The sequence below is a fragment of the Sus scrofa genome, chromosome 8 (assembly GCF_054392235.1).
Source record: "Sus scrofa isolate SSC_HxYL_T2T_F1_AM1 chromosome 8, Sscrofa_HxYL_maternal_Yorkshire_Landrace_v2.0, whole genome shotgun sequence".
NCBI lineage: Eukaryota > Metazoa > Chordata > Mammalia > Artiodactyla > Suidae > Sus > Sus scrofa.
This window is the reverse complement of record NC_139390.1, coordinates 6,219,921-6,237,762: the sequence shown is the minus strand read 5'-3', so window position 1 is coordinate 6,237,762 and position 17,842 is coordinate 6,219,921. Positions and strand designations below refer to the sequence as shown.

Genomic DNA, 17,842 nt, shown 5'->3' with positions numbered 1-17,842 from the left:
TGCACCTACTGTGCGCCAGCCCCACAGTCAAAGCATGATTTCAGCCAGTTGTCAAACTCAGTTTCACCTGCTCGCTGCTCAAAAGCCAGTAACTGGAGAGGCAGCTATCCATAGAAAGGAAAAGCACTTTACTCAGAAAAGCAGGCAATCTGGGATAAGGTGGACTCGTGTCCAGAGACCACCCTGAGGAGTCTGCTCAGCCGTGACAGTTTTTAAAGGGAAAATGGGGGAGGAAGGTCTGCGAATCTCCAAAGCAGGAGGCTGGAGCCCGCATCGTGCCGCCTCCGCCACAGCCACAGCAACCCCAGACCCAAGCTGCATCTGCGACCTGCACCGTGGCTCACGGCAGCGCCAGATCCTCAACCCACTGAGTGAGGCCAGGGATGGAACCCACAACCTCACGGTTCCTAGTCGGATTCATTTCCCCTGCACCACAACGGGAACTCCTTTTTTTTTTTTTAACTGCTTAATTCTTCATTCTTACCTCTTTTTATTTAGGAAAAGAAGCAACAGGTTAGGCCAGACATGGGGTGCATCCAGGAGAGCGAAAGTCAGGAATCAAGTTAAGGGAGTTCCTGTCGTGGCTCAGCAGAAACGAATCCAACTAGGAACCATGAGGATGCGGGTTCGATCCCTGGCCTCACTCAGTGGGTTAAGGATCTGGTGTTGCCATGAGCTGTGGTGTAGGTCACAGACGCGGCTTGGATCTGGTGTTCTGTGGCTGTGGTGGAGGCCGGCAGCTACAGCTCTGATTCTACCCCTAGCCTGGGAGATGCCGTGGGTACGGCTCTAAAAAAGACAAAAAACAAAAAACAAAAAAAACAAACAAACAAAAAAAAAAACAGGAGTCAGGTTAAATGACCTAGTGGTCCCATTCCTGTAATAAGGTTCTTTTAAGGTCAGAGGAGGACACAAAAGGGCAAACAGGAAGGGGGCAAAGGGGCTGCTTTCAGCACCAACATGGCAGCGGCTTCCTCTGCGCACCTGCTGGGGGCCAGCCCCACGTTGGAGCATGATCCGATCCCCTCTCACTGCCTAAGAGGCGGCCGTGGCTGTGCCCGTTCCCCAGATGGGGAGAAGCGGATTCCGAGGCGCCACAAGGATGGTCTCTAAGGCCACACAACCAGGAAATAGTGGAGGGAAAATAGCCCTCAGGACCGGAGTCCGCCAGGCCTTGGCCTCCCCGACGTCCCGCTTCTCCGAGTCACCCCACAGGGTACCACCTCACAGGTGCCTCCAAGGATCCATCCACCCCGTGCATGGAGATGCGAGACACTTGGGCCTGGTGCTAAACCAGTGTCCCCTCCGTCCCCAGCCTTTGTTCTAAGGGGTTCACATCAAGCAGAGGGACCCTGCACAGAGAACAGGAGCAGGGGCCTGGCCCCCAAATACTGACCGAAGGCCTCATCATTCACCAGGCTTCTCTTCTGCCCCAGGAGAGCGCCTGGCCCTACCTGTTTGGAGTGATGGCCGTTCCTGCCCTGACCCAGCTGGGGAGCCTGCCCTTTCTCCCCGAGAGCCCACGCTACCTGCTCTTTGAGAAGCATGACCAGGAGGGAGCTGAGAAAGGTAGGGACCCCTCGCCTGGCCCACACGCTCCAGCCTCGTCGCGGGGGTCACGCTGCAAGGTGTGCTGGGTGCCATCCTTCCATCCTCCCGACAGCCTGCTGGGGGGACCTGGGGAGAGGCCGCAGAGCACAGCGTCAACTGAAAAAAAAAAAAAAAAAAAAAAAAAAAAAAAGGCACAGCAGGAGAGCTGTGAGTTGAGTTTGCTTTGGGCAAAATGAGGACTATGGCCCGGAAGCCAGCACCTTAGAGAGCTCAGAGGAGCAGTTCTAAAGAGATGGGGTCCATGTATTTGTGATCTTAGTGACAGGGGACGTATGCAGTCAGGTGCCCAGTTTGGCCAAGGCTTGCTGCTGGCACAAGAAGGTTGCTGCCAGTCAGGAGGAGCAGGTGTCTCTGTTCATGGCTTCAGGGCTTTTCTAGATGTGAGAAAATGCAAGAAATTGGGCTCGTGAAACCTTCTCCTGAAAATATCTATCCGAAGGCTTCTTCTGCCAGTTTCCCCAGAGCACAGAGGGCCCCCCACCTCCTGACCCCACCCCCCACCCCCTAACTCTTTTCAGGGTATGTTGAAGGTCAGTGACTGCATGGCTAGTGACTTCATTCTGGGAGAATCAGATGACAGTGACAGTTTTTCATCGAGCAATGGGGAGCCTGGAAAAGCCAGGGCAGCGCAGGGTAAGACCCAGGTCTGCTTCCTTCCATGCGGTGTCTCTTCATTGCCATCTCTCAGGAGGTCCTGTTGCCAAAACTCAGCCTCTGTCCACCGGTGCCAAATTGGAACATGGAGACAGAGTTTGGGACGAAGGAGGAAAAAAATGGCTTTATCGCTCTGCCAGGCAAAGGGGGCCACCGCAGGCTAATGCCCTAAGGACTGAGCCCTCCCTCAGGAGGGAAGAGGAAGTAGTTTAATAGTTTGGGGAGTGGAAAATCGGGTCGCAGAGAAGGTTCAGGGTAGATGCAGGCTTTCATTCTTCAAAGCGGGTGTTTAGTGGCCCCAGGACTGGTCTTGCCTGCTCCTCCCTGGTCTCTGCATCCCACCCCCCTCCCCCCCCACCCTTGAACCTGCCCCTTAGACTTCCGGGACGGTCACAGGAGGCTGAAGCTCATTTCCTAAAAACAAGAAATGGGGGACATACACAGGCTTGTGCCCAGGAGCCCCCCAGGGCCCTGCGGTTTCATTCCCCATGGCAGAGATGCCACGAACACAGACCTCGCAGTGCCTTGGGTCTATCTCAGGCCGTCCTCTTCCCTCTGCTTCCTCCCTGGCCAGCTCCCTGGTCTGAACATTCACACGCAGAGAAAGGGGACATACAGAGACAGAAGGAGCCCTCCCATCACACCAGCCCTGGGCCTCTGCACCGAGACCCACTGGCATGTTGCGGCCAGCCCTGCAAGGGAGCAGAGATACCCCCGTTTTGCTGGAGGGACTCGCGAGGGCCGCATGGAGCTTGGTGGTCATCGTAGGTAGCTTTCCGTCAACTCCCTGAGCGCAGAGGGGCTGGGCCAGATCCCAAGCATCGCATTTCTCCAGAGCCCAGAAAAGGCAACATCATCTTGCCTAGACACAGGCAACATGGAATGAGCAGGAGCCTCCTCGTTCTGTGGGTTTTATAAAAAGGAGACACGGTGGATAGCATTGGGGTTCAGCTCGAGGGCTGGGAATAACCTGCTGCCTTCACAGCCCCGCTCTGCAGGCCGGCCTCCGCCACCTCCTTCCACCTTTCCGATTCTGGGAGCCCTCCGCTGCAGAAAGGAAATGCATAAAGCGTGTACAGTTTGTGTTGGAGTTCATCTGAGCATCACCAGAGCATCTCCTGCTGTCGTCATTACCCCAGACTCTGTCCGTTCTCTTATTATCCTGTCCTCTGCTCTAAATTTCCCTAACGTCCACACCCAGGAAACAAACTGACCATTAGCTGTAGCCTTTGATTTAAAATACCATCTGTGACATCTGTTAAAATCCAAACAGCCTAGGCATTTTCTGAGCTGATGAATGTCATATGAAATATTAATAATTGCCTACGTCTGCCTAGCAGTGTGTGGTTCGGATCCGTTTCCTCACTGACATCAGTTCTGTGACATGGAATCGGAGGGCCTTATCATGGCCTTCATTTTTTGGCTGAAGACACAGAGGCACATGGGGGTGAAGCTGACTCACCCAAGGCTCTGGTGAAATGGTTTTTGGCTTCCAGAGGCCTTTCAAAATCGATGGAGAGGACAGATCTTTCCTCGATGGAGTGCCCACGTACACGGGATCTGTGGAGTGTGTTGATGGGGATGAGAGGTGTGCCCGCCCCTCCTGAAGCCCACAGGGGGGCCTGGCTAGTAACCCCTCCCCCATCCCACAGCCAGGAGGTGACAAAAGAAGCATTGGAACCTGAGAGTGCGTTCCCTCCCAGCCCCCTCATACATAGAGGGGCACCCGTGGGTAGTGGTCCAGGGAGCTTCCCATGGGGCTTGTGGGGAGGCAGACCACCCAAACGTCGGGCTTCGGGGAAGGAGGCTGATGGTCAGACGGGGGAGGCTCTGGAGTCAAAAGACAGCAGCAGAGGAGGAACCCGTGGGATCTGATTCCCCAGAACAACTGAATTAAGGTGGTTGGAGGACAGCACCCCCTCCAGCTTGACCCCCCACCCCACCGGCCTGCAAGGATGCTCACCCACTTGTCTGGCTCCGCTATTGGGGGGAGCCTTGGGAACCGCTCCAGTGAGGTTCGGTCAGAAGAGGCAGGGCATGCAAATGCCAGACAGCGAAGCAGGCTTAGAAGATTTACTCCCTGGCACAGCAGGGAGTGAGAGGGAAGGCCAGTTGTAAAAAATGATACATATTACATGTGCACTTTATAGAAAGAACAGAGATACTGGTCTGAGGTTGAAATAGAATATCGAAATCTGCCTCTGTACTAATAAAAGTGCTAATTTCACTCCAGGCATTCTGCAAATAAGGGCTACTTGCTGGGCTGGGTGGTTCTGCCAGGCGATGGGGGGAGGGGACCATAAGATGCCCTCCAGCCGTCCAGGAGGTGAGGGGGCGTCTCGTTAAAGGAGACAGCCACCCTCCTCATTAATAGCTCATCTGCCCTGAGGACTGTTTCATCCCGAGCACTTGACGTGTGTTAGATCGTTAATCCCTCCCAAGAACCATGGAAAGTAGATCACATTGTTATTTTTTCCACTTTAAGACAAAAATAACCCAGGCCAAGATAACTGAACCAAGGACACAAAGCTAGCAAGTGGCAGCCCAGGGATGTGAACTCTGATTATCTTGCTCTGGAACCTATGAGCATAAATAAAACACACTCTATTAATCTAGCACCTTGTTGACATAACGGGAGATACACCTTGGCCAGTCCATCGGTAATGTGGTGGAAAGTGCCCTGTCGCAGTTAGCTATCGCCATGATAATACTGTGTAACAAACCACCTTGGACCTCGTTGGCTTAAGACAATGGCAGCTATTGGTCCCAAGTCTCTAGCCCAGCTGCAGGGTTCTGGTCATCTTGATAGAGCCGCCCTTGCAACTCTTCTTGTCTCAGCAGAAGCTCCCTCGCCTGTCTGGTGGTCAGCCGGCTGATGCAGGATGGCTCATCCTGTTCCATGCCTCTCATCCTCTAGCAGGCTACCTCAGGCATAGTCTCATGGCGAGCACAGAGGTCCCAGAGGGGAAGCAAAAAACACAGCAATTTTTCAAGCTCAAATCGGCAAAATACTCTTGGCCAAAGTAAGTCACAGGCTCAAGCCCCAGAGTCAGAGTGGAGTTACATAGTTACAGAGCAATGGGCAGAGGCATGGGAGGCTTTGAATGGGGGCCCTCAATGCCAATGATCCATCCCACACGCCCCTTTCTGGCTTTCCCATCCCTCCCCACCCCCACTTGAGAGTGCAAGGGATGAAGTCAGGGTCGGTCTTATTTATTTGTTGAGGAGACGTCCCACACCTAAAAAATAAGGGAAAGAGCCCAAACTTTCCTCAGATAGATAAAAAAGCAGTTCTTTTTGTTGCTGTTGTTTTGTGGATGAGAGGAAGTATGTTTCTGTGGCACTTAGAAGCCAATTACTGGCTAGAACCCTGACCTGAATAGCAAAAAGAAGACTGTCCATTATTGGTGCCATCATCATTTTGGTTGACACCATGAACAGGGCAAGTGTGATTCTTTCGGTTTTGGGGGGAGAGAAAGGTACACATGTCAGGATTAATGACAGCCACCTTATGATAGAAAACCTAAATGATAGTGTCTTAAGACAGAAGTTTGTGTCTTCCTCTTAGATAAGAAAAGGGTGAAGGTAGGGAGCCTAAGGCTGTTACGGTTCTTCTTGGTGTCGGGGCCCTTGTTGCTTTCATCCCTCCATCTTCCTTGAATCCTTCACCTCTGCTCAGAGGTTGCCTCATGGCCCAAAGTGGCTGCCATCACATCTGCGTTCCAGCCAAGAGGAGGAGGATGAATAGGAGGGATTACTCACCCTTCTTCTTTAATAAGTCTCCTTGAAGGCTGTGTCTCTTTGATCCAAATAGGAGCACATGTTCTGCCAAGGAGCTGGCAATGTAGTCCTTTAGAGCCCCGTTGTCCCCAAAAGTCAAGACCTGATCCCAAGGAGGAAGGGAGAATGAGTAATAATAGCATCTGACCACCAGTGGGAGCTGTCACAGTCTGGAAAGAGCAACTTGAGTGTCCACTGGCTGGGACCAGCAAGACTGAGGTATTTTGGGTGTTCCAAAGGCTAATAACTCATGGCTTCTTCCAAATGGCACTGCTTAGCCAGCTATTTGATGCATATTTAGAGTGAGGCCAAGTGAGCTCCTGTAAAGAGCTACCGGCACTCCTTGAGCTGAGCGAAAGCCCTGAAATTAGTGGGAACTGCCTTCATTTGTCATTCCTGAGCCTCCCCGCGCTAGTCTGACTCCCACCCAACGAGGATGGTCAACTGCATTCGGGTAAAATCAACTTTCTGCATGATCATTGCATTTCTGATGCCGCCTTCGTGCCTTGGGAGTGCCAGGCTGCCTGTTATCCCGGGATGCTCCAGGCAACTGCCTTGGTGCCTTGAGCTGATTAGGAAATTTCTCTGAAGTTCAGAGATGGCCAGAAACACCCAGGAGGCAGGGCCATATGCCAGGTGGACAGAAATGGGTCTCAGCAATGGCCTTTATTGGAGACAGCCGACTTCCTGCCCTTTGGTGTTAGGGGCTAAAGTATGTTACCTGGGTTACCAGGAGTCCAGTTTTTTATTGGGGCAAGAAGAAAGTATATTCAAGTGGATTCAAGCTGGAGATGGATTAAACATATTCAAGCTTTCCCCAAACCATTGCAACGCTGGTCTCCCAAAGAGTAGAGAACCCCCAGGGTGGCCAGGTCAGAGGTCCAGGCCCTTGGACCTGCCTGGACCCTCCACGCGGTGGCAGAGCCAGGGTAGCACAGGCTAGGGGCTCAAGTCTCTGCCCTAAATGGCTCACCCTGATGGGGCCTCTCCCTTTCTCCCTGTTGTTCCTGCAGTCTCCTCACCCCATAGTCTCCCCTCTGCTCTTGGCCCAAGGTATCTGCCTCCAGGCTCCGAAGTGCCATCTAAGGAAGAGAAGACTCAGGGGCAGGACCAAACCATCGACAAACGATGGAGGGGAAGAGAGAGCAGCCTTATTTAGAGGGATAGGTTGGGAACCAGATGGGAGAAGCCACAGCAAGGGATATTTTGTTTGTCTCCTTTCTCTGCAAGAGAGGAGATGCACGGATGGAACAGGCTGTACAGCAGAAATTGGCACAACACTGGAAATTAATTACACTCTAATTTTTTTTAAATGAATAAAAAAAGAATGGGAAGTTCCCATCGTGGCTCAGTGGTTAACGAATCCAACTAGGAACCATGAGGTTGCAGGTTTGATCCCTGGCCTCGCTCAGTGGGTTAAGGATCTGGCGTGGCCGTGAGCTGTGGTGTAGATCGCAGACTCAGCTCGGATCCCATGCTGCTGTGGCTCTGGTGTAGGCCGGCAGCTACAGCTCCAATTAGACCCCTAGCCTGGGAACCTCCATATGCCATGGGTACAGCCTTAGAAAAAAAGACCAAAAAAAAAAAGAGAGAATGGGATAGGCTGCTTACAGAGGTGGGGAGTTTGCATTTCTGCAGGTATCTGAGCACTGGGCAGGCATGGGAAGACCCACTAGAAAAGACCAGAAAGTCCAGCTCCATCAAGAGCCTACTCTCCTGGGCACCAACCTCCTCTAAGCTTTGGTTTTCCGATTCCTAAGCAAGGAAACATCACAGCTGTCTTGCCTCTGCGTGACGTCAGCAAGTTCGTGTCCGGTGGTGTTGGTGAGAGGTGGGCTTTGCAAACTGTAAAGGGCTGTGCACTGAAAAAGGAGACTCTCTGCTTTTGCCACATGAGTTTCTGCGTGACCTTGCATTTGAAGGAAAAGATTCTCTGGCTAAAGTGAGTTTGAAATCTTTTGGTCTGAGAATAGAGACGATGTGTCATGTTGGGGGACGAATCACCCACAACTCTCTTGCAACTCGATTATCATTTATACTTGAACTCGTTGGGTCCTTTTCCACATGTTTCCATCATCTCTATGGTGGGGGGAGGGGCGGGGGGGGAGGCAGGGAATCACGTGACTTTATGAAGCTGCTTTTATCCATCCCCCCCCTCATGTTTGTGCCCTATGCATGTTTCCTTATTACAGTTTGTATATTAGCCTGTGCGATCAGAAGAATAATGGCCTCCAAGCATGCCCACAGGCTCATTTTCAGAACCTGTGAATGTCACCTTGCACAGCAAGAGGGGCTCTGCTGATGTGATGAAGGGTCTTAGGGTAGGGACTGTCTTTTGGGATTATATGAATGAACCCAGTAATCACAAGGCTCCTTACAAGTGAAAGGAGGAGGAGAGCCAGAGTGAGAGAAGGAGATGTGACAACAGAAGCAGGTGTCAGTGTCAGAGGGAGACCGAAGGTCCCAAGCTGTTGGCTTTGAAGGTGGAGGAGGGGCTGGGAGCCAAGGAGATGCCAGCAGCATCTGGGAGCTGGAAAAGATAGGGAATGGATTTTCCTCTGGAGCCTCCAGGAGGAGCAGAGCCCTGCTGATCCCTTGATCTTAGCCTGTGTTGGACCTCTGACCTCCAGGACTGTCAGATAAGTTTGTATTATCTTCAGCCTAGGGGCAGTGGATTAGAGCAGCACAGGAAACCCCAAAATCATGTTAAACAGTGAAGAAAATCAGTTCTGGTTGAACTATGACTTTGCCTTCATTTTACATATTGTCTAAACATTTTTTTTTTTTTTTTGCCTTTTTGTCTTTTGTTGTTGTTGTTGCTATTTCTTGGGCCGCTCCCGCGGCATATGGAGGTTCCCAGGCTAGGGGTTGAATCGGAGCTGTAGCCACCGGCCTACACCACAGACACAGCAACACAGGATCCGAGCCGCATCTGCAACCTACACCACAGCTCACGGCAACGCCGGATCCTTAACCCACTGAGCAAGGGCAGGGACCGAACCCGCAACCTCATGGTTCCTAGTCGGATTCGTTAACCACTGCGCCACGACGGGAACTCCCGTCTAAACATTTTTTAACTGCTTTGAATTCTCAAAACTGCTGGACATTCTGATTCTTTCTAATTTGTATTTATAACGAAGAACTAGTAGAAGTTCCCATTATGGCTCATCGGTAAAACCCGAAGAGTATCCATGAGGACGAGGGTTCCATGCCCGGCCCCGATCAGTGGGTTGAGCATCGGGCGTTGCCCTGAGCTGCGATGTAGACTGGCAGCTGCAGCTCCGATTCAACCCCTAGCCTGGGAATGACCATGTGCCACAGGTACGGCCCTAAAAAGCAAAAAAGCAAACAAACGAACAAAAAACTAATTGGAAGGTCTTTGTGCATGAAGTTTTTAAAGCTTTTGTCTTCCCAAAACACCATTTTCTTGCTGTAAGAGGGCCTTCTCCACGCCAGATGCTTTGCTTCCATTGTCTCCAATATAAACCGACACTCAGAAAGCGAGCCCCTTGCCTGCGGTCCCAGGACTAGTAGAGACAGAAATAAGGTTCAAACTCAGTTTGCCTCCATTCCAGTCCTGAGTTACTATAGGGCGGAGTGCTGCCTTAAGTGTGTGTTTAAGTGTATTTATAATTATAAGACACAGTGTGGGAGTTCCAGTCGTGGCTCAGTGGTAACAAACCCGACTAGTATCCATGAGGATGTGGGTTTGATCCCTGGCCTCTCTCAGTGGGTTAAGGATCCGGTATTGCCGTGAGCTGTGGTGTAGATTGCAGATGAAGCTCAGGTCCTACATTGCTGTGGCTGTGGTGTAGGCAGGCAGCTGCAGCGCCAGTTCAACCCCTAACTAGCCTGGAAACTTCCATATGGCTCTGGGGCAGCCCTAAAAAGACCAAAAAAAAAAATGACATAGAGTGTACTTAGACACAAATATATTATCAAAAGATAATTGATCGACTGGTTACTAGGTTTAAGGCCCAGGAAATGTCCACTGCAATATTGCGATTTTTCTATATTTGAGCCAGGAGTGAACTCCAGATATGCATCTATTGCCCCAAAGAAAAGTCGGTATTCTGCACATCTGTATTCAAAACTAAAAATCCTATCCCCAAGCCAGCTTGATTCACTTAGGGAACAAACAATTATAAGGCAATTGCTGCATCATGAAAGCATGCTTAGTACAGCATGCTCGGTGGGGAGACAAACAGAGCATCAAACAAATCCCTGTGATCACAGAGGTGTGGAAATAGTAGGAATAAGTAGGCCAGGACGGGAAGAAGGCAGGCCTGGGTGGAGGTGTGCAGGACCTCTGTGCTCCATACTGCTGCCTCCCCCCATAAGGAAGGATGTAGAGGTGACCTGGTCTTTGTCACGGTCTGTGCACGCGGGTCGGGAAAAAGAATTTTCCAGCCTAGTGAGAAAGAAAGAGTTCATTGAGATAAGAGACAGACAACTTCCAGACGATCAGAGAGAGCCGACCCTGGCCAAGTGGTCGTGTCTGTTTTTACAGCCCAGGGAGAGGAGAGGTCTCAGGATTCACCTGCTGACCTGCTGATTGGTTGGGGAAAGAAGAATCTTACGATACACCTGCTGGTTGGTTGGGGGAGTATAAGGCTGCCATAGAGGCGGGGTGAGGAGTGGGCTGCATACCTTTCTGAGCAGGAACAGGAAGGAAGAGGCCAGGTTGCTCAAGGTGGGGGGGGGCAATTACAATGAGAGGGTGGGGCGATGATCAGGGTCTGGTATTTCTTGTCTTGGCGTTGAGTTCTGTCTCCTTGAAGGAGCCTTGAAGCCCAACAGTCCTCTTGTCCCTCAAATGCCACCATCAAAACCCAAGCCCAGGACGCCGGGGAGGGCATCCTGGGTCCTCAGCCCCTCCCAGCCCTGCTCTCGCTTGGAGGCTCCTGGCAAACCATGACACCTAGAGACCCAGGAGAGGGGGGCAGGTCAGTGCCCTGGGCTCCCACCTGTCAGCAACAAAGATGAGCCATCTCCTGACCCCGGCGGCGGGACCTGGCAGGAGGAGGGGGAGGAGACATAGACCCTCTGAGGGCTGATCTCTGCCCCCATCAGCCCAGCCACCTGCTCTGGGAAGATGGAGGCCCTGCCCTCCTGGTTGTCGCTCTGCTTTCACTTCCAGTGTAGCTGTGACAAGTGACCTTGGGCACCTCCCCACTTTACCCCGGAACAGCTGTCTCCCAGGGTGCCCTGTTCCTGGTGAAACGGGGTGCAGAGCAAAGGACCCACAGCCCAGGGAAGCAAGCAGCTTCCTAGAGAATCCCCACGGGTCCACAGCGGGCAGCAAGACACAGCTCAGAAACCACCCCGTAAAAGCCCTGTCGACTAAAAAAATAGGCACCGTCTGAAAGGAGAGAGTTACATTTTACTGGGTGGGCAAAGCTGAGGGCTTAAGCCCGGGAGGCAGCACGTCAAGTGACCTTGAGAAAACTGGAGGCGAGTGGGGAGCTAGGATCTATAGTTTTGCAAAAAGGGAAGGTAGTAGGAACAGAAGATTATTGTTAATTAAAGAAAACCAGACATCTCGAGCTAAAGCATTGAGCGCTTTTCTATGTGTGCAAAGATGCTAGGTCTGGGCTCCCTGCAATGGTTCCTTCCCTGTGGTCTGGGCCAGTGTCCAGTGTTTTCACATGCTGAGTTTCCTGCAAGTCTCAGTCACCAGAGGAGAAGCCGTCTGATGGCTGCTGGATGGTGGGTGTTCTTTGTCTCCTTCCTGACTTCCCTCAGGGCTTACCGGCTCACCCCTGGAGGCAGTTGCCATCCTTGGTGTCTGTGACATCTTTTGTTTACTGGTAAGGCAGGTGATATCTTATGTCTCAGCCCCAGGCTCCCAAAGCGGAAAGGCACGTCTTCATTCCAAAAAGCAAGTGACTGAGAATTGGCGACGACACAGTCTTTTTTTTTTTTTTTTAATGTCTTGCATAGATTATTTATAAAAATTTTATTCCGTTTTCAAAGGCTACACTCCGTTAAAAGTTGTTTCAAAATAGTATCTATTCTCCCTGCGTTATTCCCTGTGTGGTACCATATATCCTTGAACGTGTCTTATACTTCCCCTCCCCCATTTGCCCCTCCCCCATTTGCCCCTCCCCCCGTTTTGTCCCCCCCCCCCACTGGTAACCACTAGTTTGTCCTCTGTCTGTGAGTCTGCTTCTTTTTTGTTATATCCACTAGGATGCTGTATTTTCTAGATTCCACGTATAAGCGATAACATACAGAGTTTGTCTTTCTCTCTCTGACATTTCACTTGGCGTAATGCCCTCCAGGTCCATCCACAATGCTACACATGGCAATGTTTTGTCCTCTTTATGGCGGAGGAGCATTCCCTTGTGTGTATGCACCACATCTCCTTTATCCCTTCATCTGTCACTGGGGACTTAGGGTGCTTCCCTATCTAGGCAGTTGTAAACAACGCCGCTATCAGTATTGAGATACATGCATCTTTTCAAATTTGTGTTTTGGCGTTTTTTGGATATATTCCTAGGAGTGGGACTGCCGGGTCCTGTGTCAGTTCGAGTTGTAGTTTTTGAGGAACCTCTATATGGTTCTCCGTAGTGGCTGCACCAGTTGACACTCCCACCAGCAGGGGATGCGGGTTCCCTTTGCCCCACGTCCTCGCCAACATCTGTTGCTTTACAGTCACTTTAAAGTTAGAGAATCGCAGAGGGTCCAGCAGCGCAGGATGTTTTCAACATTGTGCCCATGGTCAGTGCCTGCCATCCTTGGTAGCCCCCAGGTGGGCTGGGGCTCTCCGAGCCCCGCAGAGCTGGGAGGAATTTCCTGTACCCCGATTCCACAGTTCGGGGATGTCCAACACCGTCTTCATAGGTCTCTGAAGTCCTGAGGTTGTGGGCTTCGAGCCTTTTTGGACACCAGCATCCTTGCCTGCTGCTTTGTCTTATAGCATAATAACTCCAACGTGAACTTCAGCACCTACGTGGTTTCCTCCAACAGCGACAGCAGTCACGCGCACTGAATCACAGAAGGGTTTCAATACCATATAGGAGGCCTCAGGAGAGGCCCGACTCCCTGCCTCTCGCCAGCCTTGTTTTCCCCTCTCAAGTTCCTCTCAAGGCCCAGGACCTCTGTGCGTGACCTTGAGGTCCTAGCTGGGCCCAGGATGCCAGGGGGCCTCTACAGGGAGCTGTCCTCTTCTTCTCCTGGACGGCTTGATAGACCATAAGTGTTTGTCGAGTGACTCACACACCCAGCTGGTTCCCTCTGTCTTCCCAGAGGGCGCCTGGGCTCCAGTGTCGTCTCCTTCTAGTGTGGGGGGCAGCTTCCCTTCCTTCCGAAGCTGCAACCAGCTGACATGCAGACACGCAGCAAACCATCTTTCTCCAGGCACTTATCAAAATATTTTTCTCAGCCAAGACAGTTCTTCTCTTGAGAGACGTTCTGGTGTCAGCCGTTTCCTTTGCACACTTTTCTTTCTTTCTTTATACCAGCAGCATCTCTGCTGCTATTTTTGCTCCCGGGTCCTCTGGAAGTCACGGAGTGTGGGCTCAAGGGGGTGGGGTGTGTTCCAGCCTCTGCTTCTCCACACAGTAGCCCCACAGGCCCAGGCAAGTTGCCTGTCATCTCAGATGAGGCTCAGTTTTCCCCTCTGTGAAATGGGAAGAGCACAAATGCCCAGCTCCTGGGACCAGAAGGGTGATCACAGAAGATCAGGGATGTGCAGCCGCTTTGCGGTGGCAAAAAGCACGGGAGCAACGTCCGCTGCAGTGATTATGATCAGGTGGCCCCCTTAGTCAATCAACAAACACTTGGGGTCTATCAAGGACGTCCTTGTCCAGGAGAAGGAGAGGACAGCTCCCTGTAGAGGCCCCCGGCATCCTGGGCCCAGGCAGGACCTCAAGGTCACGCAGAAAGGTCCTGGGCCTTGAGAGGAATTTCCCATCATCCTGTAATTCCAGGTCTGTCTCCAAGGGCTGTCGGAAAGCCCAGAGATGGTCGCCTGGTTAAAGACACCTGTCCTTCCTTCTCGCCCAGCTTATGGCTACTCGCTCTGGGAGGCTCAGTGCCTCTCCAGTGGCCCCCGACTTCCGTTTCTGGGCTGCTGGCCATGCAGTCAGGGTCCTCTAAGAGGCGAACACCGGGTGGAGCCACGGCTAGAGACTTCTTGGAATGAGTGTCTCTGAAGGGCACGTGGAGGGACCAGGGAGGTGGAGGGACAGACGTGGGACCAGGCCACTCCCCAGAGGAGAAGAGAGGGGTCCTAGGTGCTGCACAGGACCAGGAAGGTTCGACAAGGCCCTGACACATCCTTCAGTCAGTGTCAGCCCCAGCATAGCCCTGTGTCCTGGAACAGGATGCCTTGGTGTCCTGGCCATGCTCAGCCACTGGTTGTGAGCGGTCCCCTAAAGCCTGGCCTGCACATCCGGGTGGGGAATTGTCAGGGTGCAGTGACAGTGGCCCTTGGTCAGACCCAGCCCTGTAATCAGGGATCTGTGGCCACATCTTTCTGGCGGCCACAACGAGGGAGGCCACATGTGCATTCAGGACAGCGTGCTTAGTGAAGGAGGGAGATGGGGCAAGTGACTTCTCCCCTGAGGTCCCAGGCTGGGTCAGGATGGTCCCTGTACCCATCAGGGCTCCCCGGAGAAATGGGTATGGAGAGTATGTGTGTGTGTGTGTATGTGTGTAGGAAAAGAGGCTGAGAGTGAGGTTTAGTTTAAGGAATTGGCTTCTGCCTGCAAGTCCACAATCTTCAGGGCAGGCTGGAGACCCAGGGAAGAGCTGCTGCTGCAGCAGGAGCCTGGGGACCATCTCCCGGCTGAGCTCCCTCTTCCTTGGGGGCCTCCGTCATTTCTGCTTAAGGCCTTCACCTGATCAGGTGAGGCCCACCCTCATTACAGAGGGCCTGCTTGACTCCATCTCTACCTATGTGAAAGTTACTCCCAGCTAAAAACCACCCTCACTGTGACATCTAGACTAGGATTTGACCAGATAGCTGCTTTCTGTGGCCCCTCAAGTTGACACACAACACTGACCATCGCAGCCCCCCACCCCCACCCCCGGTCATCTCGCCCTGGTACTGGTGCCACTGTGGTGCCACTGCCTGTTTCTGTCCCTCTCCCAGACAGGGACTGCATCTGCTTGAGTGCTGTGCCCCCTCCCACTGACCCCCTCCCCCCCAACCAGCATCCAACACAGATTTGGACTTGGCTGTGTGCTAAACAGATAAGAAAAAAATCAGGATCTTGAAAGTGGTCCAGGCTGTGAAGACTAGCCACCTGTGAAAGGCATTAAAAATAGTGAGTCTCGCCGAATTCCTGGGCAGGGAGAAGGCAGGGCTCCCCTTCCCACGGCCAAGCACCCCTCAACCCAGAGGGGTTTGGGAACTCACCATCACCACCCGCCTCCGACCGCTCATGGAGCAGGAGCTCGAAGCAGGGCCCCTGACTCCCAGAGGGAGATTCTTGCTGGTTACCTCTCACCCGGCATCTCATGGAGTCCTGATGCTGACAGTGCTGGGAGACTCGCCCCGTTTTCTGGGAGGGGCCGCAGGCGACATTACCCCCTCTCTTGACTCAGAGATGAAGAACCTGCCAGAATTCATGAACACACCTAGTGGGTAGAGAGCATATCCCGAAACGGCTCCCCAAATACCCCAAATACTCCCAATACCCCAAATACCCCAGAATGCCTTCTTCATACTCTGGGCTTTTAATGAAACAGCAGCAATACCCTTTTTAATATTTTACAAACTGTGGAGCTCCCCACCAGAAAGAGCAGCATAGAGACTTTTCGGTCCCCCATGACCGGGACCCTGGGACTCATCGGCTTCAGCTGGACAGCTACAGGGGACGTGCAGCTGGGAGCGGTCCGCCACGGAACACACCTGCAACAACAGGTGCATCTTACAAGCATCTTTGCTAAGCATCTCTCAGCCATCGGTCTTGTAGCCCTTTCAGACAGCAGGTCCTGAGAGACCCCAGAATCTGGTGTGACACACTGCCTGGCACCAGGGGCCCCGGTCCTGCAGTGCTGCCCCTCCTCATAGCTGTGTAACCAAGATGGACGGGATGCTGTCTAGAAGCTGGACCAGCTGCAGGTCCTGCAGTCAGAACCTGGCACATTGGGGCAGGAGCTCGCCGTGTTGGGCCCAGGGCTCCTGGAAGCAGGTGCTTAAGGTCTGCTGTCACCCGCAGGTTCACACGAGGGGTAGCTGCAAATGTCGTTGCTGGAGTGTCCTGTTCCCCATCCAAGGCACAGTGAGATGGCAGAAAACAAAGTGGGCTCAAAACCCTTTCTATCATTTGAGTTTCTATTGTGCATCAGTGGGGAGGGAAGACTAATGATCCCATCCCCCACCTCCCAAAGCGCCCACTTCCTGCTTCTCAGGACCTGTGTGCAGGTCAGATTCTGTGACAAAGGAACCAAGAATGCAGGTGGAATGAAGGTTGCTAATAAACTGACTTTGAGATGGAGAGATTATCCTGGATGATTCAAGCGGGCACCCAGGAAGTGATGGGGTCGGTGTCTGAACCTAAGCTTGTCCTGCACCAAAGCTCGGCTCTTTGCCTATAAAAGCCCAGAATCCAGGATGTACATGTGTGACCCAAAGACAGGAGGACAAAGTTTGGCTCGAATGGAATGAATCTGGAGAAGCGTAGCTGGTGTGGAGTCTCCACTGTGAGCAAACTAGATCACCACTCATTCGATGCCCACGTATTGGTGCAGTTTTTACAGTGTATCAGGTACAGTACTAAGCCCCGAGGATAAAACCCAGACCAAACCCAGGCAGGAGCCCTGAGTCCTGAAGCAGGCAGTCAGTGAGCGAGCCCACCAGGAGCCAGCCCCCCAAGATGAGGGCTCCCCCGTCTGTTCAGTGCTGTCAGAACGCTGAGGTTGCAGGGGTTCTGTAAGGCTTCTGCAGGCTCCCCATCCATCACTGTCCGCCTGGAGTGACAGTAAGTTGTGTTCTGGTTCCCACTTGAGAGAACTCCTTCCAGCAGACACCGTGCCTTTTTCTTTCCTTAACAAGGCAGACCTTTGCACCGCGGCACACGGCAAGCTCTCAGAAGCCGCAGGTTAATTGCAATGAACTGAATTGGGTTCCGGGAGCTTCTCAGCTCCACAGTTGCTTTCATTCCCCTTTGAGGGGTGTGGGAAGAAAGATCAGACAGCTCCAGGCAGGAAGGCTGACTCCTTCTGTTTCTGTCTGGGTTTTCCGGCATCTACCCTCAATTTTCTGAGGCTCAGGGGACCCACCAATGCTAGGAATGGCAGCAAAGTCTGAGATGCTGAGCCCAGAGTCTGGCACGCAGTAGGCACACAATAAATGTTGGCTTCCTCGCCCACTTGGTGTCCTGAGTCCCCTTGAATAAAGGCAGGTCTAACTGGTACAAGACCTAGTTATCTAACAGCTCCCTTTCCCAACCCTGGGAGCTGACCTGATGGCCAGAGGGGTTTCTTTCCAGTGGGAAGCGCAAATTCTCATTTCTCTTTCCAGTTCTTTGGAGTTAGTGCTCAGGTCAGAGCCAGGAATATGAGAAAGCTGTGAGCCACGGGAAGGAGGCTGGAGGCTAAGCCGAGGGGAGGCCCTGGGGAGATGGGATGGGCGGGGTCGGAGGCTTAGAGATGCAAGAGGACGGACTTCTCTGGGCAGGTTTTCTTCCATCGCAAATGTCCTGAAACAGGTTCATAGACGATGTTTCCGAAGCCCCTCCCCACCCACCTCCAGTGATGCCCCACCCCCTCCTCTCCCAGTCTCCCATGGAACCTGGCCGCTTCTGGGGTTCTGCCCTTGCTTTAGAGACCGTGTCCATCTTCC

At 52.6% G+C, this 17,842-nt stretch overlaps 1 protein-coding gene across 10 annotated transcripts in view; it reads left to right on the top strand.

Annotated features, from left to right (window-relative positions):
• The window catches only part of SLC2A9 (solute carrier family 2 member 9), a 204,529-nt gene that overhangs the window by 93,238 nt on the left and 93,449 nt on the right, over positions 1-17,842 (top strand). For all 10 annotated transcript variants that reach the window (XM_084973835.1, XM_084973834.1, XM_084973832.1 and 7 more), the window contains one exon: positions 1,437-1,569. In XM_084973835.1, coding sequence (XP_084829961.1) covers positions 1,437-1,569 — 133 coding nt within the window. The remainder of the gene's footprint in view (positions 1-1,436; positions 1,570-17,842) is intronic.